General features: G+C 40.5%; 1 protein-coding gene across 1 annotated transcript in view; it reads right to left on the bottom strand.

The window, feature by feature from the left end:
* Positions 1-23,389, bottom strand: part of LOC139741831 (dnaJ homolog subfamily C member 13-like) — a 59,478-nt gene that overhangs the window by 19,119 nt on the left and 16,970 nt on the right. The window contains exons 14-33 of the mRNA XM_071652412.1: positions 23,127-23,232; positions 21,774-21,873; positions 19,769-19,876; positions 18,654-18,809; positions 17,601-17,657; positions 16,124-16,321; positions 15,206-15,409; positions 12,118-12,165; positions 10,953-11,167; positions 9,930-10,089; positions 8,834-8,998; positions 8,259-8,363; positions 7,518-7,720; positions 6,797-6,881; positions 5,764-5,918; positions 4,983-5,028; positions 4,164-4,318; positions 3,218-3,419; positions 1,991-2,106; positions 578-656 (exon numbers count right to left, since the gene is read on the bottom strand). Coding sequence (XP_071508513.1) covers positions 578-656; positions 1,991-2,106; positions 3,218-3,419; positions 4,164-4,318; positions 4,983-5,028; positions 5,764-5,918; positions 6,797-6,881; positions 7,518-7,720; positions 8,259-8,363; positions 8,834-8,998; positions 9,930-10,089; positions 10,953-11,167; positions 12,118-12,165; positions 15,206-15,409; positions 16,124-16,321; positions 17,601-17,657; positions 18,654-18,809; positions 19,769-19,876; positions 21,774-21,873; positions 23,127-23,232 — 2,663 coding nt within the window. The remainder of the gene's footprint in view (positions 1-577; positions 657-1,990; positions 2,107-3,217; positions 3,420-4,163; positions 4,319-4,982; positions 5,029-5,763; positions 5,919-6,796; positions 6,882-7,517; positions 7,721-8,258; positions 8,364-8,833; positions 8,999-9,929; positions 10,090-10,952; positions 11,168-12,117; positions 12,166-15,205; positions 15,410-16,123; positions 16,322-17,600; positions 17,658-18,653; positions 18,810-19,768; positions 19,877-21,773; positions 21,874-23,126; positions 23,233-23,389) is intronic.

Raw genomic sequence — 23,389 nt, 5'->3', positions numbered from 1 at the left:
GTCGGCGGAATTTTTAGGGTCGGGCGGGTTACGCCAATGCAACAATTTTTTTTTTTTTGGCCTAATGAAGAGCTTGGAAGATATTCCTTCTGAGCAGTTGAATCTGAGCATGTATCTACACATAAACTCAACTTATCAGGCTTTTGCACGACAACAACCACACCTCCGTCATCACCGTTTCAGAAAACAGGAGTCATCTCCAGTTGAAACCTATCAATGTTCTGTTTAGAGAGCTCAAGTAATCAGCTCCTTGTTATAAAAATTAAGGCAGGATAATCATAATGACCCTCATTTACAACAAATTTTAACGGGTATCTTGCATGCATAATTTGGTACCAGAGAGGTAGGGCCAGGATGAGGCAAGCTCTAGAAATGCTGAGGGGAACATTCTTCCACTGAAACCTACTGAATTTCAAAGGCCCCTCTAAACCCTACCAGATTTATTGTAAATTACGGCAGCTGCTCTTCACAAAACATAGAATATTATAGTGAGAACAGCTACTTCTGAGAGAAACACTAACACACATCAACTGAAAGCGATATTCGTGGATAGCAGGAGCTTGAGACATGAACTTACCCTGCCCTCAGGGTTCTTGTCTGGATGGTATTTCTGGGCCAGTCTGAAGTAGGCTTTCCTGATCACACCTTCCTCATGCCTGTTCAAAAATGGATACACAGCGAGACCAGCATAAAATACATGTCAAACCTGCCTTAGAGGCCACCTGTCTACAGCGACCACCTGCCATATACAGCCATTAAAAGAATCCCCCCTCCCCCACTGAATTTCCATTAACCCTAACGAGGCCGGGGGGGGGGGGGGGGGGGGGGGGAGGAAGGGGGGGCCTTCGAGGCCCCCCCCCCCCCCCCCCCCGACGTTCCGCGCGATGTATCGCTAACGCGAAAAGCTATCGCTGCGACGTTTCATGACTTTTTTCTTTCGAGTCTCCTGCATCTTTTGACACCAAATTTGCGATGCCCAGGTGCGCGATTCCGAAGTTGCGCATAAATATGTACGTGCATGTCACACCAAAAATTGCTCAAAAACGTGAATTTGTGTACAATTTCAATGCAAACTGTGCTTACAGGCAAATTTCATAAAAGCATGATTATTTTGGGGTTTTATTAATTCAAATCAATTAATAACATGTTTCCTTGTTCGGAACAATGTCGCGAACAAGTTTCATTGAAAAAACAATGAAAAACATAAAGTTGAAAAAACAAAGAAATACATAAGAAATTCAAAAAACAATAAAATACTTAAGAAATTTTTTCTGATGGCATAATTTTTTTCTCTTATATTTGCTCAGGACACTAAAAAGAATATTTACACAAAAAATGCACCCATTTTGAGATTTATTTAGTGATTTATACCAAATTGTCTGATTTCATGCATCATCATGCATAAATTAGCATAATTTAGCATAAATGATAATTTTTTTTTAAATTTAACATCGTGGTACTTTATATTACATCATAGGCAATGTGTGTACCAATTTTCGTTGCGATCGCGCCGTCGACGGCCGAGATCTGGAGGGGGGCCTTGGAGGCCCCCCCCCGGCTCTATGATCTATCTAAATAGCCCGGCCTAGTTAGGGTTAAGGCTTGATCAAAGAGTTTCAATTCTTTCTTTCCTTAAAGGTCCCAATGGCTTCATCGCTAAATAGGTGAGTGATGATGTAGCCATCTTCACTAGCTGGGCACAACCCCTCCCTTCCCCCCTCCCCTCTCTCCCCACCCACTCTTGCTCTGAATCTAACACAGCAATCTGCACTTGGGCAAATCAATGCTACATCTGTTACCATGGTGACCATCACATCAGTGATCACAAAGTCTCAATTCACACATTCCTCAAAAGTATACAAGAGCTTCTGCAAAGAGGTGAGCATTCACGTTGTAATCTTCACCAACCAGGCACACTCCCCCACCCCCAACCCCTTCTCTCTCTTTCCCCTGCCCTCTCTTACTCCTGAATCAAAACCAGCACACCTACCCTCCAGTGCCGGTGGACAGTTTGAGGGTCTCGTACGCCTCATCGATGGACATCGTAGGCGGCTTCTTCTCCACCTCCTTCTTCCATTCCTCAAGGATGTCCTTAAGTAGTTTCACCTGTACAAGAAATTAAAAAAAAAATTAAAGATGACTATACAAGTTTCAATGGAGAGCTGAATGAATGAATGTTACCTACATACATACATACAACTGAATATTATCCCCAATGTCCCCGAGCATTACATACTTAATACTTGATGAGGTAATCCCACTTACTGTTCCAAGAAGCTAAATTGGGATGAACTACACAAGCATGTCATACGGAGGTGCTATGGTGATGATGTCTATTTACAATTATAGAGTGCTCTGTGCGAATAAAATCTGTTTACATAAGAATAACAGTACCAGTAAGAGGCCGCACAGTTTTGATCATGGGGAAAGCAGCCTCTTTTAATGATGTAAGGCTGGTGGCATGCACACCTTGACTATGCAGGCAGTTCCAAGAAATACCTGTACTTGGACATTTGAGCAAGGCCCCCGTACTTTTTACAGGCAAGTGCCCATGAATATCACTAACCCCCATAATGAGTTTTGATTGCCCTGGGGCAAGCCAGTATGAAGCAACTTGCACTGTGCCTCCAAAGCAACACTGACTACAGTGACACCAGTGTAAGATAATGGAGCTCCTCAACTCTGCCCTTATCTCACCTGATTTAGATTCTTGCATTGATCTACTCAGATTTTGATTAAAAAAGAAAATAACACTTGGCCACACAACTCAATGTTGATGTGTCATTATGGATTCTGCAACTAAATAAGAATGTATGCAAAATATGAGCAAATTTCTGAAAATAGTCTCATGGATATTACTACAAAATTATTGCAATACCACACACGCATTGCAATGCCGCAGGCGCTTAATTCACATACTGGAAAGCTAACACATAGTTATGTGTCTCATGGATCAAACAATAATAAGACAGACTGACAAAATCTAATCAATACACATTTTGACATTGTTTTCAAACTAAAATTCATGAACTTCGAGAAAGTGAATGCTCATGACCATGAAGGTAAAATTAGTCTTCTGTCAATGCTCTGATAACATCTACGGCTTGGACATGGTCTCTTTAAAAACAAAGCCTCAAGTTTCATGGCGGTCTGAGAAAGTGGTTGCATCCATCAGCAATTAGGATAGCCTGTCGAGAGGAAGAAGTCTTGGTCTTACCGGATCCTTGATGGGCCAGTCAGGGAACCTGGTGGCGTCGCATAGATGCTTGAGATAGTAGATGTTGACAAACAGCTCTTTGTCTAGCTGTGGGTAGTTGACGACAGGGATGGGGCAGTACTGGTAGAGGGATCTTGTGTTGCTGCGTAACCGTGGTGAGAAGTCCGCTATGTGGGACGCGATCTTCTCGATCATCATTCGCCTGGCGAGGTGAAATAGCGATTACCATGTATTTTCAAAGCGTTTCATTTTCCTTTCATGATGCCCACTTATCCTCATGAGTTTTGATCCATTGAATAGAGCAATATCAACTTCATTTCTTTTATTTTTGGTTTTTTTTTTAACAAAAAAGTATGATTCCTGTTGACCTTTTAAATGAGATACACACAAGTGCTCTTTTGATGTCCTAGACAAAGTAATGTATCAAATTCCATTTTATTTCCTTCATGTTGCTAATGTCTTCATCACGAACTGTTGTTGGGTTCCTAGCTACAGAGGGTGAAACAAGGAATCAATCAAACCATTGAATATTCATAACTTTCTTTTTGAACAGACAGTCCAATTTTCCTCAATTCTTCACCGAGTGTTTCACTAACTTATTTGCTTTCACCACATCTGCAAACAATTGTATGTTCCTAGGGTTACAAGACCTCATATCTCAAAATCAGAAATTTTCAGTAGAGCGAAAAAACGTTTTCGTGTTTTTGAGGGGGCAAAATAACATCTATGTTGAGGTCAAATAATACAGAAACATTGTTTAGGATTACATTAATAACTTTTCTATTTTTAAACTCAAAAAGAGTTTTGTTTTTGTTTTTTCAAAATTGCATTAAAAGTCTTTCTTAAATACATGCCAACTGGGATATAAGGTCTTGTCACCCCCATGGAGGATACATGTTTGGGGAATCTGCCCCCTTGCAGTCTTTGCTTGCTGGGGGTTTCCCACCTCATTTCATTGCTCCAGATGGCCTCTGGGGTGTCGAACTCTCCCAGGAACGTCTCGGCAAACTTCTCAGCACTGTGGTTCTCCAGGAAATGTACCATGGCTTCAGGCAGGATGTGGCCCAGGATGCTGCACTGGATGATGTCCGAACCTTTGTTCTGGACGAGGGAAAGAGGGGATATTGGTCAATCGGACTCTCGAACAAATCTAACCCAACCCCTAAGATATTCCGAAACATTTACCTCATTTTACTTTGGGTAGCTCAAAGAGGGACTTGTCAATCAGACTCCCGACCAACTTCCACCAAACCCTTTAAGATATTCCGAAACAGTCACCTCATTTTGCTCAGGGTACAATGTAGCTTCTTCTGTCTGAACACTGCTCTACTACAGGGCCCTATCATTATAACCCTAGTGTTGCCAGGTACCCATTTGTACACCTGGATCAAGAGGGACATTGCGGGCAAAACGTCTTGTCCGAATATGTGCCCACCTTGCAGGATTATAACCTGTGGCATTCTACTGGAAGCAAAATTTAATTAATTCACAATCAATGTTTAATTTTATCTTTGTCAGCTTTCACCTCCTGTTTTCTGCAGGCTCAGTCAGACTGGCATTGACTCCCCATAGATGAGATGTTGGCAGTCTTGAGGGTCCAAGAAAAAAGAGTAGGCAAAACCTCACTAAGGTGAAATCAAACTTTGTTTGTGAATGAATGAAATTCACTTAAAAAAAAAGATTTACCAATCAGATAAACCTCGTAGAAGATCTGTGGCATTCGGTTTACGAATCTAAGATAATGCAAGACGAGCACTGGACTTACCTCATCTGACCTGAAAGCTTGCCTCATGTGTGCATACTTGAGGAACCTGCAGACACATACCACACACACACACATATGATTATGTACCTTGATCAAGGCATTTGACATCATGGCACACAAGCACACTGATTTACTAATAAATGGTATGTATTTCAGCTGGCATAATATTTTGTGAATCAAGACTTGTAGGGCCTTTCTGCAAGTGGTAGAATTTGTGATTAAGAACCACAACAACAAAATGATAGATATATTTTACCCCCCCCCCCCTTTTCTTTTTTTTCAAGAGCCATTTTCCACCATGGAGACAACAGAATACCAAAGTGATGATGTCACAGTCTTTTGTTACAACTTGGATTGGAACCAGGTGCATGCATAAACACTCGAGCCGGTTGAGGTTATTTAGATCCAGTTTCCATGGAGATGAATGGCTAATGACATCACAATTTGATACTCTATATATGTTGTACATTTGTAAGAGGAGGCAACATTCTGGCGAGTTGTTAATTTCTAAAATATCACTCCACTTGTGAGGTTGTGGAGGTGTACAAACACAGAGCTAAATATATATGGTGCATACAGCACATTATCAGAAAACAAATTCAGTAGAAACATTCTGGGAATAGGGAGGGCCACAGGGCCTATAGTATGCATGTGTATGTCGAAACGGATAAGGGAAAAAATGCACACATTGACAATAAATAGAAGTGAAACTAAATTCCAACTGATGGGAACCTTAATTGGGGGGGGGGGGGAGAACTAAAGAGGGCAGTATTCTTCTCACCATGCCAGTGGAAGAACATTTGAGCCGGTGTACATCATGATGAAGAAGAAGACGCCCGAGAGATAGAGGCGGGGCAGCTGAGGGTTGTCCTGGATGATGGTGTACAGCAGGATTGACACTTTCTCCACCAGGATGGGGTCAAAGGTCAGGAGGAGCTATATGTCATGAGAGAGAAATCCAATATGAACTTCATATACATCATGACTTCCTACCTTTTATTAGAATAATACACTTAAGGAGTAGTTCAAACTTGAATATACAATGTAGATCTGATTTCTTATAAATTCTAATAGTTGCACTGCAGTAGAAGAAATGCTCCTGTGTGAAAATGAAATTGTCTATAGACTACTTTCTTCTTTAATTCTGAGAGTGAATCTCTTATCTTGTTGCACAATAGTTATGTTTAATATAACTGATATCTGATACATTTGAAGTTGCAATGAGCTCAACATCAGTTGTTCCATAAACAAGGCAAAGGAACAAACCAGCATGAAAAAGAAAATACATAGAATTTTCATGGATAAACTAAAGAACAAGTAGGCATCTCAATGTAGACCAAGGCACAAACATTGTAATTATTTTTTTTGTTTTTGTTTTTCTGAGGGGGGTTGTTTTTTGAGGTAGAGTAAAAAATCATGTTCAGTTTAGGCCTTCATTGGTCATATAGGATTATTTATTTTGGTTACAGAATTTTCAAAAGGCTTTTGATAGCAAACTCAATATCTGATTCTCAAATTTGCAACATGGGTCAGAATACCAACGTTCCTGTTTCATTCTCAAATTGGCAACTTTTTTTGTAAACTTCTTTCTGATTTTATGAAGACTTAACAAACATAACCAGTTCCATCTATATCTCTTCTCAATATAAGATGATAATTTCAGCTAAAATTCCTCCAGGACTTGATGGGTGAACACTCAGAATACAAGACTTTAACCCGCTGAAGACTAGTCCCGAGTATACTCGGGCAGGTGTCTATGGGAAATGTGTGTTATAGCAAAATCAGCTGTGCCCCCAAGGGGTTAGCATTATTACCTGGACGATGTGTGGCAAGTTTACTGCTTCTGACAAGAGTCTCTTTGGCTTGGGGAGGGGTCGAATGATCGCATCATCTACATCCCTAGGAGAAGAGGCAATGGAGATGGATAATTGGTATGTTGAAAAAAAAAAACAAAAACAATATATCTGCAAATATCTATCGCATGATGGAAGCAACCAGGCAAAAAGACTTATTTTGAGAACACTAATGAAAAAATTATTTAAGCTGTTGAAGGCTAGTTCCCAGATCAGCTCACCCTCAAAGGGTTAAAAGAAAGAAGTGGAAGTAACGGTTAGCATGAACATGCTTAGAAACATCTGTATTAAGCGCCTTATAAAAATTTCTTCTTCTTCTTCTTCTTCTTCTTCTTCTTCTTCTTCTTCTTCTTCTTCTTCTTCTTCTTCTTCATCATTATTATTATTATTCCTATTATTATTACTATTATTATTAGCATGGTTTAATAGTGCAGATACACAAAAGAGAACAACAAAACCCTACTCTACTATAGGGAAACAGAAGGCAAATATCTAAGGTAGAGAAGAAACTATTTTTAAAATGTAATCAAATATGAAAAACATACACATATACTCACAGATGAACAAAAAAAAACAAAAAACAATAAAATAGTGACTTCAGTAATCATGTCAATGTCAGCAATGTAACAAAACATGAGGGTATGTCTCTCTTTTACTTCTTGTGGGAACACACGTAACTCACCTGCTGGGGAAGTACTCGCAGATCTTGATGAGCATGTTGAGGATGAGGGTTGCGAGGTCGCTGTCGTTCATCACGGGCATGCCCGTTGCCAGGAGACACCACTTGAGTTGGGGGATGGTGTGGAGGGGTTTCCAGCCCTCCAGTCCCTGGGCCCAGCACCGCGTCTTGGCATTCAGCGCCCCATCATCCCACAATTCCTTCATCTGCCAATACAAAAAGAAAAGACAATGATTACTGTAAAAGCAGAAATTTTCGCATGCAGGAAACTTTTTCCAGTTTCGCAAAAGTAAAATGCAAACAAAAGTTGTTTTCATTTTTCTACTCAATATTTTGAATGCCAGTGGTAATTCACAAGAGATTTATGCAATATTGCCAGTATTAACCGAATACGAAAGAAACAGCTTGGCCAGTAACAACTGACATCATGAACTGAAATCTTCCGTTTAAGATCAAGCCACTACTTATCCAGGAATATCAGTACAACAAAGGCAAAAGAAAAGAAACTCCACATGGGCAGTGAGGTGTCTTTGTAAAGAGAACACAAAAGCATTGAACACACAATCAAATAAAGTCAGGTCATTTGTCACTTCCTCTTATTTTGCCCTCATACTCTTAAGACACTTGTGTGAGAGTCATATACTACTGAGACATTGAGTTCATGTGTACGACAATGAAAATGTTATCCATCATCAACCACACATCGGAAACAAACTGCAGATTCTGTCTTGGCCCTATACTCACCTCGCTGAAGCTGTACGGCCCAAGCCTCTCCCTGGGTCCGTTGCCATAGTACCACTCTTTCTCTGTCGAGATCATCGAATCTGGAGCTGCCTCAATCACATTGGACTGTTGTTTGAAAGCATATGGAGTAAAGACCTTTAAAACACACTCTGACTAGTTACAAAGACATATTGCACGAACCACTTCCCTAACAGACAGTGGGGATTCTGCATAATGATGAATCAGCATGTGAACTTACTCTGCAATAACACAAGTACCGAACATCTTCCTCGTTCTCTTGCTGTATGTTAGCAAATGAATTTTTTAATTTTTTTAATTGCTCGAAGAGATTATCTAGTATCAACAAATGCCTCCATACATATCAACCTTACATTTTTCACAAAAGGAACAACACTGCATGACAGGTTTTTTTTTTCCAAAAAAGCACTTATTTCCAAATGCAATCTTGCACATCAGCAAAGCTACATATTCGCACAAAACACATAGCGTTATCCTTGAAGAATTTCTAAACAACTTGGGGGAACCATAAAGATCAGACGATCAACGCAAGAGCACTGCCAGTCAGCCATACGAACCTGAGTTGGAACAGTTGCTCTTGAGGTATGCAAATGAGCCAAGGTCAAGAGGTCAACCAGGACCCTGATGCCCCCAGCGTCGATCAGGAGGCGGACGTTGCGTATGTTGTTGAGGAGTCTGTTGAGGAAGAGGACTAGCCGATCTCGCTCCTGCTTGTCCGTGCTCTGGGGTTTGGGGGATAAGAAGGCGGGGATGGCTTGAGGACCAAAGTGATGTTCATTCAGACATTTGCTCTTGCGACAATTGCTCCCATGAAATATCTGCACGCTAGGCCAAACATAAGTTCTACCCACAGACATAACCCTAACCCTAATCCTAATCCTCAGATCCAACTAAACCTAAAACCCTATCATAACCCTAACCTTAACCCTAGGTCCTTGGAGAAAATAAGACCGGAGCAACTGTTGCAGAAGCAAATGTGTCACAGTTCATACAATACTGCTAAGAGCTAGCCATAATCATGATCAAAATGATGAACATATGTCACTGTCAAGCTTGGGTGCACAAAATTGCCCCTATTCCATTCTACACAGACAAAAGATGAATCCTCCTCCTCTCCCTCCTTCAAGTATGTCTTTTCCACCCTCCAGACTCGGAAATTAATTTTTTTTTTGTGTCCGTTCCACTGTACCTCAGCCACCATCTCTTATACTCAACTTCATCACAGACAAAAATATATCAACCTGTAGATGTTGTGTGTGCAATTATTCATCTCCACTTCTTACTCGAACATTCACTTTTTTGAACTTTCATCTGAAGTGTGCACATATACACATACTGCTCATGGGTTGAGTTTTAGGTGGAGATTGGGGGTAGTAAAGTTGAGGTTTGAATGAGGTTAAGGTTGGGCTTTGTGGGTTGGGTTTGGAAGGTGGGAGAGGGGAGGGGAAGGAGGGTTAAGGGCTGCGTACAAGAGTGAGGTTAGAGGTGGGGCCAGAATGAGATTGGGTAGACAAGGAAGGGTGAAGCTTAGAAGAGGAGGTTGGGGGTTAGGATGAGGGAGGAGGTCAGGGGAAAACGCGTGAGGGGTGCAGTCGTGTGGGCAAGATTTTGGGATGGGGTTTATAATAGAAAGATGATCTGCTCTTAACATACCCTGTCCAGCATCTGTACAATGTACTTGGTGTCATTGAAGGCACCAATATCCTCGTAGCATTTGCCGTAGACGATGGCCATGGCCTGAAGACACATGCACTTCATCGGTATCTTGGTTGTTAGGAGGAAACGGTGGTACAGGTCGTTGAAGAACTCGTACCTACAGAAAACAAGATTGATAATAAAAACGCCAAATAATAAGCATACGGTCTTGTTGGAGACGGCTTCTCCAGCATTGGAACAGCTCGTCAGGATAGTCCTATCACCATAGAGTACTCAAGTGTGACATTATAGCCATTCATTGCCATTGAAAGTGCTTGTACACAACTTTACATATTTGTAGCCCAGTTATCTCTGTACACAACGGTTGCTAACCATGATCAAACAAAAGACTGTAACATTATCACTTTGGTACTCTATTACTATCCCCAACAGTGCACGATACAAGAGTAGCATCCAGAGACTCTACATCGGGGACATACAATAAGTAAGTAAATATGTGGGTGCTTCTGCCTGGGCAGAATGGAAGGTACAAGGCTAAATTAATATAGAAATATTGAAAGAGACCAGACAATGTGATGCTTTAGGGAAGCTGCAGATGGTTATGCAGTCGTCACACTGACTCAAAATTGAGCATAGATGGACACACGACTAAGGAAATTTTCAAATTTGCCTCTGATCATATAAACTTTCTGTAATTCCAGAGGACATCTGATGACCGCCAATGGAATTTCTCAGGCTCTGGCAAACTTTGTGAGCGACGGTAAATCGTAGGCAAGCCCAAAATAGCCTGAAGATGTTACAAAGGTTACTTTTATAATAAAATTCACATCTTTGTGTGGTCTCCTAGTGTGGGTCTGGTGCAATCATGTGACATACTGTAGGCATCATATTTGCTTTGGAACTTGATTGGCTTTTAACCAAGTTTGGGGCCAAGTTTTGGGCGATATCAAAAATTCTGTATTTGCATGGCCATCTTATGTCAATTTTGGAACAGTGTGACGCCTCCGCTTATGATCTTACGATTTCTTGATGGCCGCGATCTCCTCGTTGGATTCGTCGGCCTCCAGCAGGAGCCTGAGGTAGTAGTCGCCGATCTTGATCTCCTCCGAGAGGCAGACGTACGGCACCTCAAACTCGTTGTGGTTCCACGAGATCATGTGACTGGCCCCCAGCTCCCGGTCCACGCTGAATGCCCGCATCTCATTCTCCAGGGCCTGCCGAAGCTCCTCCCTCGTCTGCGGGAAGGGTTACGGTCAGGCGAAACAGATGGATTTCATGATCATAAGTGTTGGTCACCATCCAATCATCAAAGATTTCAATTTGCCAACAAAATATGTTCATTTACACAAAGAGAACCTCAACTTTATTCAAACCTTAATATATTGTAACACTGCATTGCAAACAGTTATATATGAGAGTACAGATGTAATTCATTGATTGATGGATCAAAATATTTATTTGATTCTTTTTTTTTTCATTCAGATCTGCCTATCAACATACCACTCTACCTATTTTACTCTGTATTACATCTATTTCATTGCTGCGCACACGTGTCTTACCCTGTTGAGGACGAGTCCAGAGCATACACGGGCAGGGTCTATGGGAAATGCGTGTTGTAGCAAAATCAGTCCGTCCTCAACGGGTTATCATCTATCAACCATATATCCACAAAGTCTACTATGTAGCTGGTTTAAGCGATGTTGCCAATGAGAGAGAGAGACAGGTGGATCTATAGAAGAATATTCTCTCATGAGGAATCTATGACTCTTTTATGTATCTATCTATCCATCTATCCAATTCACTCTGCACCTTCATTTTTGTATTTCATGACTTATGAAACTCATTCCGCGACAACCTCTCTACTTACAAAACTACTCATCTACATCATCATGCACTGCAAAAAAGTCACTCCCAACTTAGGCTGAGTCTCTACAAGTCATGTTAGTAAGAAGAAGAGACATGACACATGGGAATAATTAAACTGTAAAGAATCTGTGACCAGTAAATCCTTCAGGACTTTGCATTCTTATAAGTCAAGAGCAGACTACACTCCGAGAGGAGCTTCATGCCCCCAATCAACCAAAATTACCAAAAATGAAGACCCTTTTGAATGTCGATAAAATTTTGGCAGTGGTATTCTAATGGTTACTTAAAATAGTGTTTTCTCTATCTCATTCTGCATTACCTTGTAGTTCCATATAAGGTTTGGCGAGAGCATGGTCTTTTGCTGAACCTGAAATTGGAGGAAGAGATGCGAGAAGGACATGTCATTGTTGTCGACATAAAGTGTGCATAACTGATCTATCAATATGCACTAAAGATAACAGCCACCAGAAGCTTTGAATATACAAATAAAATCATACATCAGCCCAGGATACAAGAGTATACGTATTCGATGTGAAGGAAGTTGATACAAGCCATAGATACAAGTCCACGTTAGAGAGCTATGATACCTCAGCAAAACATTTTTTATCCTTTCTACTTTTACTAAAAGAAGCTTAGCAGCTCATATGAAACACTTCACAAAAGGATAACTGAAATGACTCCCATAAACGGTATAAAGTCCTAATAAAAAATTGATTTAGTTTCTGTTCATTCAGAAAGAATGATCATATACTTTGGATTTCACTCTTACCTGTAGTAGAAAAGTTGCCAGTTTGCTTCGATCGTTATCCTTTGCCTTCGTTTTCTCAGCACAATGGGGTTCTGTTGGATACAGCAGGTAGTCCAAGATGTTTCTTTCTTTCTCTCATTGTGAAACAATTTGAGCAATATCTATGAAGTTCACAAAATCCAAAGAATGTTCCAAATACTAGGAAAGTGAATTTCTTTGGAATTGCTTGTAAATGTCCCCTATACCACTAACATACCTTATAGAAAAAAAAATAGATGTTTTTTTCTCCCTTCTTCATTTGCATTCTCCCTACAACATGATGAATTCCAATATCATCATGGCACTCAATGAATTGCACAAAAAGTTATTTTCATGATTTCATACTTCCAACACATAGTCATTTATAAGCATGTCTGAAATGGTTAAAGCAGAAAATATATATATTTTTTTTTTGCAACAAAGGAGACAGGTGTATCTGAATCTTATAGCTGGTTCTCTTGGGGAAGATAAGAAGTGTTTAATATTAAGAATACTGAAATGTTGCAGAAAAAGATATTGATGGCCATATCTAATACATTACCCATTGTCCCATTTCTGTGGGTGTCACTGATCTGGGACCACGCCAAACACACAGCAAATTAACATTTTTCTCCTTCTTCTAATGGGGGGGGGGGGGGGCGTGAATATTGTCATTAGACAGGGAGGGTACTCAGTGTCTGTTTGGTGATTTCGGAGCTACAAATTAGGCAACTTTTACGCACAGCATGTTTGGCATGTTGGGGGCAGCAAACGCAAGCTCAAATTTGAGCGGCAATTGGAAACTCATGAGCAGTAATACTGTATAAGACCAATATTTCGCGAGGTTTTTATTTTCGAAAATTTCGTACTGTGTTATTCACAAATTCAGAGACATGAGAAAATATTGACTCTGAACCCAACACGAATGTGACGTGCACATATACATTTCTCCGTTGAGTACCGTACTCCATGATCGCAAATTGATCCACTCGCGAAATCGTTGGGAAGCCCCAATCTGCACAAATTTGACTCCGCTAAATATATGGCGCATACAGTAGTCTTTAACTCTGTCCTGTAAATTTAGAAGAGTGGGTGGGGGGGGGGGGGGGGCAACGTTACTCAGAGAGCAAGGGAGATATAATGCTTACCAAGTTTGGCTGCTTGAGTGGAATTCAGATGGAAGCAGCAGCAGCGGAAGTTTGTTTGCATGTTTGAGAATGTGGGAAGGCGAAGAAAAGAAGATGCTAGAAATCAATGACAAAGCTGAATGTTCCATTTGTATCACAATGATGAGCAAAGCCATGAACATCGTTAATATATTTCTGTGACTTCCATTTTAACCGCAGCACTCTTATTGTGTCTATAAAGATGATACACACGATTCTCCTCACAGAGCATGCACAGGCTTGCGGAAAATTCAAATTTGAAGAATCTAGCTGGATTAGCACACATTGTACACAAATGGGAAGCACTGCATTCCAAAAGTACATGTACAGGTTGTATTGCCACAAAAATGGTGCAATCTTGAGGGGTCATGGAAACTTTGCATAAGAACAAATGTAACTTTTCAAAGATGACTGGAAGACATCAGTGTGTAAGATTAAGTCTTGTTGGCTGATGACGTGGAAAGTAAAATGAATGAAAAATCATAACCATAAAGAACTGCACCAAAAAAAGGAAGAAAAAAAGATGGTCCATGGAATCATACCAAGCAGCAGCATGCATTTAAACAGGCAGCAACAACAATAAATAGATAAATCAACAATGTAAGAAAAATGAATGACAGTGCGATGAAATATCAACATTACATAATAACATGCATAACCTAAAATATGAATCTGTAGTGGGGTGGTGAAGCCTTAGTGTATGCATGCAAAAAAAAAAAAAAAGGTCTTTGTTCCATGCACCATTTATAGACCCAAGACCCATTTCACAAAACTGGTTACTATCATTGGTAGATGCAATAACTGCGCTTGCAGATGGTGCAAGATACAAGGCAACAACAGAGCAGTGAACATTTCATTTGCTGCTGTGCTAACTGCAGCTGTATTAATGCCATTCCAAAACAGGGCTACTAAGGCCACATCAATATTCAAACTACAGACAAACACAATTTGTAAAAGCTTAAATCTGTAGAGTAAAAGTCTTATAAGCATGACACATCAAGTGCAGCATAAGACATTCCCTGTGAGCCAGCATTCTGAGCTAGTTTTATGCACAAAATATGCCCCAGAATGTCTACCAGTTAAGGCTGTTTTCTACAGGAACAAAAACTCTCTTTTATTTTATTTTTTTTTAATTCATCTATTTATTTTACCAGCACAGCAAAAGATGGAGATGAGCAAAATGCTGTTTGTGATTTGGTCATTATTATTCCTTGGCATCTGGGAGATAATTATACATTTAAATGGGTGCAACTATTTGAGAGCAAATGTGTTACACAGAAAAAGGCAAATGTTAATGAGATCTATACAAAGAGAGATTCAATGAGATCTTTGTAGAGGCAGATAGAGAGAGGGAGACAGACAGACAGAAAAACAGACAGACACACACACACACACACACACACACACACACACACACACATACACACACACACAGATAGAGAGGGAGAGAAGACAGATGTCCAGAAAAGACTCACATCTTGCTTGGGCTTCTTGTTCTGGAGCCCCACCCTCTGCCTCCAGTGGAGGAGGACGTTCTCGATCTGGTGCCACTGCAGGTTGGCCTTGGTCCTGCCCGACTGGTCCTGGGCCATCTTCAGGTTGTCCCTCAGGTGGATCAGGTCCCGCTCCTTCTCCGGGACCTTGTCCTCCGAGTCCAGACTGGCCAGGAGACCCGCCGGCTGTTGATCAAAGGAAAGAGACCTTTAAATCACCTTCTCCATCATTCTGCATTCACTTCCATTCAAATAATCCCCAAAACAGCAATTTAATTTGGTATTACTGTACAACACATCAAAAATAATTCGTTTAGTAACATTTCTGCACTTGGAAATAGAAATTAACAAACAACTGGGACACACATTTTACTTTTCATTGCAAACAAATAGAATGAACCTACAACATGTAGTACAGCAAAATACCAACCTCCAAAAAAGGAAGAATATCATTTTTTCAATAACAACCAATACCCACAAACAATTCTCCCTAGCTGCCCTTCCTAGCGATATACCTTTAAACTATCCAAAACAGCACAAACCCTCCTTACTGCCCCTCTCCCTTTAAATCCAGTCCAATACCAGACTGACATCTGTCACTCCTATCCCTCCCTCCTCCTTTTAGTTCCCAAATCCAAATATCCCTATATCAGATGAACGCATTGCGTGACCCATAGATGGCAATTTACATCACATACATCAAAATTCTCACCTATGTAAATGATAAATATTTCCACTTTACCATGATTACATTTCATTCACAAGAATCTAATCCAGCACAATCTATTAAATCTACAAGATGTATGATGAAACAAATGGCAAAGACTGGTGAATATGGGAAATCATGAGCTGCATCATACTGAATTGTTCAGGCCAAGGGGATAAAATAGTAAGCCCTACCAGTATCCTCTTGAGCAGGGCCATCGCCGTTGGGTTGCCCGTGATCCAGAGGCCCACAAGGTGTCGGCTCAGCTGCCGGTTGGTCAGCATCCGAGTGTCCGAGCTGCCCGTGAACATGGCGACGTGGAGGTGTTTTGGTAGTGCGCCCTCTGCCAGCGCGAGCTCCTGCATCTTTGCGGCAATTTCGGCATCTCCTTCCTGCAAAGTTACAGCAAATCCACATGGACTCTTATAAGGCACATTGAGTACCCCAGGTACAAGGTAGAAGTCCATTACAAGCAGACCTCTCAACCTCTCTGACTGAAAAATAAGGATGATTTGGCTCACAAGTAGGAAAGGAAGAGCAGTTTCCATAGGAGTGTGTAGCAAAATTATCAAGAAAAAAATACATGTAGGAAACTCCTATTGAAGCAAGAGGAGGGAATGGTCAAAGTTCAGATTCTTTCCTCCAAATTCAGACTGGTTGGGAGGGTCTGCCATTGGGTCACGTTTACTACTTTGAGCTACAATTTACATATCTGTCACCTGCATTCACACTTTATGCCACACTTTTGTATACCAGTTTTAGGGTTTTCTGCTTGCCCCCCCCCCCCCCCCTTCACTCATGCTGAGGTTATTTAATTCCTTTCCTATCCTTCAACTTTGTGTTGCTCCTAATCTTCTATGATGTTGCCTCCCTATTCATCTTTATCCTTCAAAGGTTGCCCATCAGTGATCCTCAGGATCATCACCAGCCCTACACCTCTCCCTTTTGTTTTCTCACCCCTGGGCTTTAATCTCTTCACAGGTTGCCTATCAGTGATTCTTAGGATCATCACTGGCCCTACCTCTCCCTTTGTTTGCTCACCCTTTTGATTTAAAGGAAGGGGGGATTAATACCTGTTTGGCTCCCTGCCTTTGAGACTTAACCTATGCTCCCTTTTGTTTTCTTTGTTCTGTGTCCCTAGCCCCTCCTGGACAGTACAAGCTGTGTGTAGTCCATTGTAAGTCACATGTGTCTGCTTAGCCTGTACGTTTGTCATCTTGCCTATGACAAAGATTCTGCTAGGATCAAAAGTTCAGGCCTCTTTTGACTCCATTTCACGCCACTGGCTTGCCACTACTTGATCAGCAGTTTTCAGCACTTTTTTTGTTGTTTTGTTTTGTTTTGTTTGTTTTTTTCTACAACCAAGTTCATCAATGCTTAAATCATACTTCCATTCCATTTGTGACCCTGCATCACAAAACCAACAAAAACTCGCCAGATATGGATCTCTAGATAGGGACAGATCCTGAAAGAGAAGACTCTTAAGCTTTAAAATGATGTATACAGTGTAACTCAATTCAAATGGACTCCCCTAACCTATTTACAAATTAAAAAGAAAGCACACACTCTGGAAAAAGTGTGAATTGAGAAAAGAGGCTCTGAAGTACAAGGTCTATTCAATGAATGGGACAAAAAACAGGATGTAAACCACCAGAGCAGCAAGGATCTTACCTCAATGATGGCTTTCATCACGAGCCCAGCTCCTTTGACGACAGTCATGGACGGATGCTATAAGAAAGCAAACAGTATAATATCACTCGACATCCTCCCACCATATGCATGAGGAAAGACTGCTGCTAAAAATCATACTTTGAATACCAGTTACACATGTTAAAAAATAAAAAAAAATGCACTATACCTATGAATTCTTTGCCGATGATCACATTGTATGCTGATCTACATATCATCAGGATTACAGTAAAGCAAGATAATTTCATGGCATGACATTTTCAGGAATTGCCTCTAGCATTCAATGCGTACAGTGTAGACAAGAACTTTCACATGCATTTTAATTTCACGAATCTTGGCTCTTGCAAAATTCACGAACTTAAAATGCATGTGAACATTCCTCTTTTCAAAAAAGATCATTTCACCACTCATGTCAATGACGTTCATGTCACAATATGGATTCCTGCATATTTCCTGCTCAATGACTTCTGTGTAGTGTCAAATACATGTATCACAGCTGATGGACTGCAGTGGCAGAATACAGCACACTACAAGAATAGCTATTTCAATTCGTAGGTATAATGGTAAATGCAAAGTAGTAGTTGAGACTAGAGTATCACACTTTATCTTTGCCATGACTGCATTGTTCTAAATACAGGCACATTATGAGAAACATACTAGTACAGCATAAAACTGTACAAACATTTCAAACTACATTTGTATTTGGCCAGAATTAAGCAAGCATAGAGAAGACACTGTCACCATGTATTTTGAACGCAACATTGATCTTACGAGGAAACATTTTCCCTTGGAGAACTTCTCTGAAGACACTGCAGTTTATCACTGACCAGCAATGTAAACATCAGGCTGAACATGACATGTACTTGTTCCTTGTGTGCAAAACAGCACATTTGATGGCTTGCTATGTTCACGGGATGGCACACAAGAGAATACATGTATTAAAAATGCTCCACACAAACTAGCAAGTCACAGTTGGCAAAGAAGGGTTAATAATGTGAGGGTACTCAAGGGGGTCAAGAGACTCTCTATCCATACCTGGAATAGTCTGTAGAGAACTCGCCCCTGGTGGGCCACCAGTTCTAGGAGCTGGTCGAACAGGGTTCCGTCCGTCGTCTCGCTGTACGGAGCGCAGAGGCCAAAGGTCAAGAAGTCTAGGAGGGAGACTATCACCAGAGCACCAGTCCCTCGAATCTACGGGAGACGGAATGTGAAGTGAATGTGAATATAAGCAGGGCTCCACACTAACGGTGGCCCGGTGGCCCGGGGCTATCAAAAATGAAAGTCAGGCCACCAAATTTCAAAAAAGTTCAAATTTGGTGGCCCGCCTCGGGCCACCAACATTTTTTGAAAAGTAGGGGCTTATGTCAATAAATTCGTAACTTTTTGTGCCGGAAATGCATAAATGCATGCAGTGAGTGTGTGACTCATTAAAAAAAACCCAGAACTTTTAATGTTTTTTATTGTTTTTTTCGGGCCACCAAAAATTTGAAATTGATGATTTTGGTGGCCCCATTGGGCCACAAAAAAAAAAGTTAGTGTGGAGCCCTAATATAAGTGTGAAATCATAAAACACATAATCACGCATGCACCCACAACACAAACATACACACTCACACATACATTGTATCTACACATACACACATTCACAAACACACACACAAATGTAGTATTGAAACATTTTCGCAGAACACATGACAAATATGAAATTCATGAAATACAATGTAGATACTAATCGAATAACTGGTTGAGAGCGTACAAGTGACCAGGCATCTATTTTGTCTCACATGTAATTTTGCTTGTGACATCTCATTAGCACTTTCACATTGCGATGGTACATGTAAACAGGCGAGATTGTATCGTTTTATTTACTCGCGAAAATGGCTCCCGCAGAATCTAAAACACCTACTACTGTACTATTGAAATTCTTTCGGATGACAAGGATCTGCTTCATCATTTTATAAAACAAATAAGACACAACATTTAGTTCAGCCATTAGTACAATTACCCACAATTGGTACCTTCGAAACAGTCCAAACGTTCTCGGCCATCACCTCCGGCATGTTAGACTGTTCCAAAGTTACCTTGTGTGGGCAAGTTTTACTAATGCTGTCACTGATAAGTATTATTTGCATTTAAAAAAAAAAACTCACCACATGTTGAGCAAACAACTCCAGGAGGTTCTCCAGGAAAGACTTGGATGAGAGTAGGGACGACTTGTTCATCTGTTCTGTCCTCAGCTCGTAGTCATCGTGCATGGGCTGGAAAAAAAAAAAATCATGTGATTTATATTTCTTTTCTAATTCTATTTTTTCATCATGGAGGCCTGACAGTAACAGTAGCTTTAAAGTACCTGTGGCTGATTTCATTGGACACCTGCATTTGCAAGATATACTTTGCTGCATGATCATCATGTAAAAGAGGAAAATTATTTGCCTGGAAATGGTGTGCTGCCCTGTATACACATTAGTCGTACACTCGTCAACAGACGTAGCTTATAAGATCACTAGCAATACCTCACTGGGAACCTTTATAATTGAGCTTTTTTGGCTATTCCTTTTTACAAAGTTCAAAGCCACGAGTTTCAGGAATGAAAAATCAACATGTCATCAATCCTTTTTTTGTGTGTGACTTTGGGTTTCTTTTTTCTTTTATCTTTTGTTTAGTGGGCAAGAATTTGGTGTCTGGTAAATACATCAGATATTACAGAACTACCCCAGCAGGATTTGAAAAGAAAGGAATGAGACAGATACACAGAGTAAAGTCAAGACATAGACGATTAAAGAAACCGCTCAAACTTATCATTAATTGACAATGAAAGGCAAATTAAACAATGCTACGAGAGGAAGACACTAAAAGGTACTAGAAATGTCACTATGGCGACTGGTATGCCTCTGCCATAATGCATGATTCTCCTAATGAGTCTATAGTACATGTGGACAATGTGTGATTACATTTTCACAAAATTGGCAAAATATCAAAATGACATGTTTGTCACAAATGTATCGAATGTTCACCTTCCTTGACCTACATTTAATTGGATGAATAGGAGAGCACGTATTTGGGGATTTAAGAACTTTAACTTGACATTGACCCTTTCATAAGTTTACGCACTTGAGTAATTTTCAAGGTATGGAGAAAAAGTGCAATTTCCGTATTGAACAGTAAATTTTTATCATTTTCATCTGGCCTTTGATTCATAAGAGAATCACTGTCAGGCAGAACATACATAAATATGTACTGTTTCAAGATAACTTGAGCCACTTCCGAGATATGGAGAAAGAAGAAAGTTCAGCACTTTCACTTGATCTTTGACCTTTTGACCTTTGACCTTCTTGGCAAAAAAAAAAAAAAATCCCAGAGAATCTCTAGTGGGTTATACATGCATACATCAAATAAAAAATATAATAATCCTGCTGGCATTGCATAAACATAAGGAAAATAGTAACATTTTGAAGTATTGCCCTTGACCTTTAACCCCTGACCTTTGACCCCATGAACCCCAAATTCCCTAGATAACCACTGCCAGTCAGTACATGCATATATACTTTGTTCCATAAAGATACCTTGAACAATTTCAAAGGTACACAGAAAAAAGTGAAATTTTAACATTTTACTTGACCTTTTGACCTTTGACCTTTTGACCTCATGACCCCAAACTTTCACCAGAGAATCTTAATTGGGTAATACAGGTATACACTAAGTTTCAAGAAAATATCTTCAGGCTTTGCATAGATATGGGGGAAATAGTGAAATTTTAAGCATTTAACCTTGACCTTTTGACCTTTGACCTTGAGCATGTGTACCCAAAAGTTGATAGGCACAACTTCACCCCCTAATACACATACATGCCAAGTTTCATTAGGATACCTCAAAAGGTTTTGATAGTTACCCTGTCCACAAAATTCATTATGGACGGACGGAAGGACGCTACGACGGAAGGACGGACGGACGGACGGACGGACGGACGGACGGACGGACAACCCGAAAACATAATGCCTCCGGCACCACTTCGTGGTGGAGGCATAAAAAACAACAACTATACAATCAGAGGGAATTTGAATGCAGAATGGGGGGAAAATCCACAAATAAACAAATTTGAATAAACCACCTTCCCCTCTCTTTCTATAGGCAAACAAAACATATCTTTCTTCTTACCTGCATTAGTGCACAGAGCATGTCGATGGCTGCGTGCGTGACACCATCATCTTGCCGCTTGAGCGCCTTCACGACCTTTATACCGACTCGCTCGCGGAACCTGAAAAGGATGGGTTTGAGAAATACTGAATGCTACACTGGGATCTTTGGTATTCCCTATCTACGATACTGACATAAATGAAAGTAAGAGGGTAAAGCAGAGGGGTGAAGTATGCTATGAAAGATTTTTATCACATGTCTCCCTCTGTACAGAGAAAAGTGATAAAAAATCTTTTCATAGATATTTAGATACATGAACATACTATTTGCACTTCTACTGCAGGGTGATATGCTGGATCTTACGGTTTGAAGACCCTCTGAGCTTCAAGTTCTAGAATCTATAAGCATCCATCTCAAACTGAAATAGGGCAAAGCTGACAAGTTCAAGCTCTCTGAACATGGTGTAGCTACGAAGTAAAGAACTACTTCGGTAAAACTCTCACATAGTTACATCACTGGACTTTCTAAAGTACTTTCACATGCTGCAAAATTCCTTCATGTACAATGTACTACACACACATAATCATTTCATATATGTGACGTGCTACGTAATGAAACTTTTTAATCATAGATAAAAAGTACAAGTTGTACCACTCAAACATAATAAATCAATAAGTTTGAATGACATGACTGAGGATTACTGTGTAAGTGGAAATTGTCAGGGAGTGGAAATTTTCACGCATTTCACACCACATGAAACAAGCAAAATCTGAAAGCGTACTATTTTTTTCTTCTTCTTCTTTTTTGTTGTTGCTTGTTTTACATGTGTGAGTTTGTTATATCATTTCATGTCTTGGTATCAAGGCAAGCATATTGAAGGGGTATTAATGTCATGTCATTGGCAGTTTTCTTCACATTCAAATGTCCTGTAGCATGAGCAACTTTAATGTTGTAATGCAGACCAGTTACCTTTTGAATAAAGTAGCACAATGTTTTTGCTGCTAAAGCTCTCAACCACCATGTCAGTGGCAAAGTGTTTGAAATGCTCACTAAATATTGTCCTGACAGTCTGTAAAATTGAATACATGTGAAATTCATCTTCCCAGGCAGACCACAAGAAATTTACTTGCGCCCAAATTTCAACTTTGACAACAGTTGTTGGGAAACAAAGCTGACAAACCCCTGACAGATCAGCCAGTTGGGGGGGGGGGGTGTTTCATCAACGTTTGTCAGCGCTGACAACTTGAATCACCATAGTAACAGTCAGTGACCAGAGCATCTCAGCCAATCAAAACCAAGGATTTTGCTGAAATTGGTCAGCACCGACAGTTGTCAGCGCTGACAAGCGTTGATGAAACACCCCCCAGAACTCACTTCTGCAGTGTTGTGAACGCCCCGAAGCCCGCCTTGGACGCTACCAGCCTGCGGAGGGCTTGAAAGTGACTCTCTAGAACCTCTGCCTTCATGGTCATTGGGTCTCCTGGGGGGCCAAGAAAGACATAAAGTACTCCCCTTGGTAACAATCATTATAAACAGCGATTGAAAGTAATCCTGACAGGGTCCTAGTCATGTGAAACGTTCACATACTTCTCAAACCCACCAATTTCAAGATTATCCTTGCAGGATACGGTCAGAAT

Source organism: Diadema antillarum, unplaced genomic scaffold (assembly GCF_040938485.1).
Source record: "Diadema antillarum isolate AM-2024a unplaced genomic scaffold, OU_Dant_1.0 seq00000956_RagTag, whole genome shotgun sequence".
NCBI lineage: Eukaryota > Metazoa > Echinodermata > Echinoidea > Diadematoida > Diadematidae > Diadema > Diadema antillarum.
This window is presented reverse-complemented; position numbering and strand designations above follow the sequence as displayed.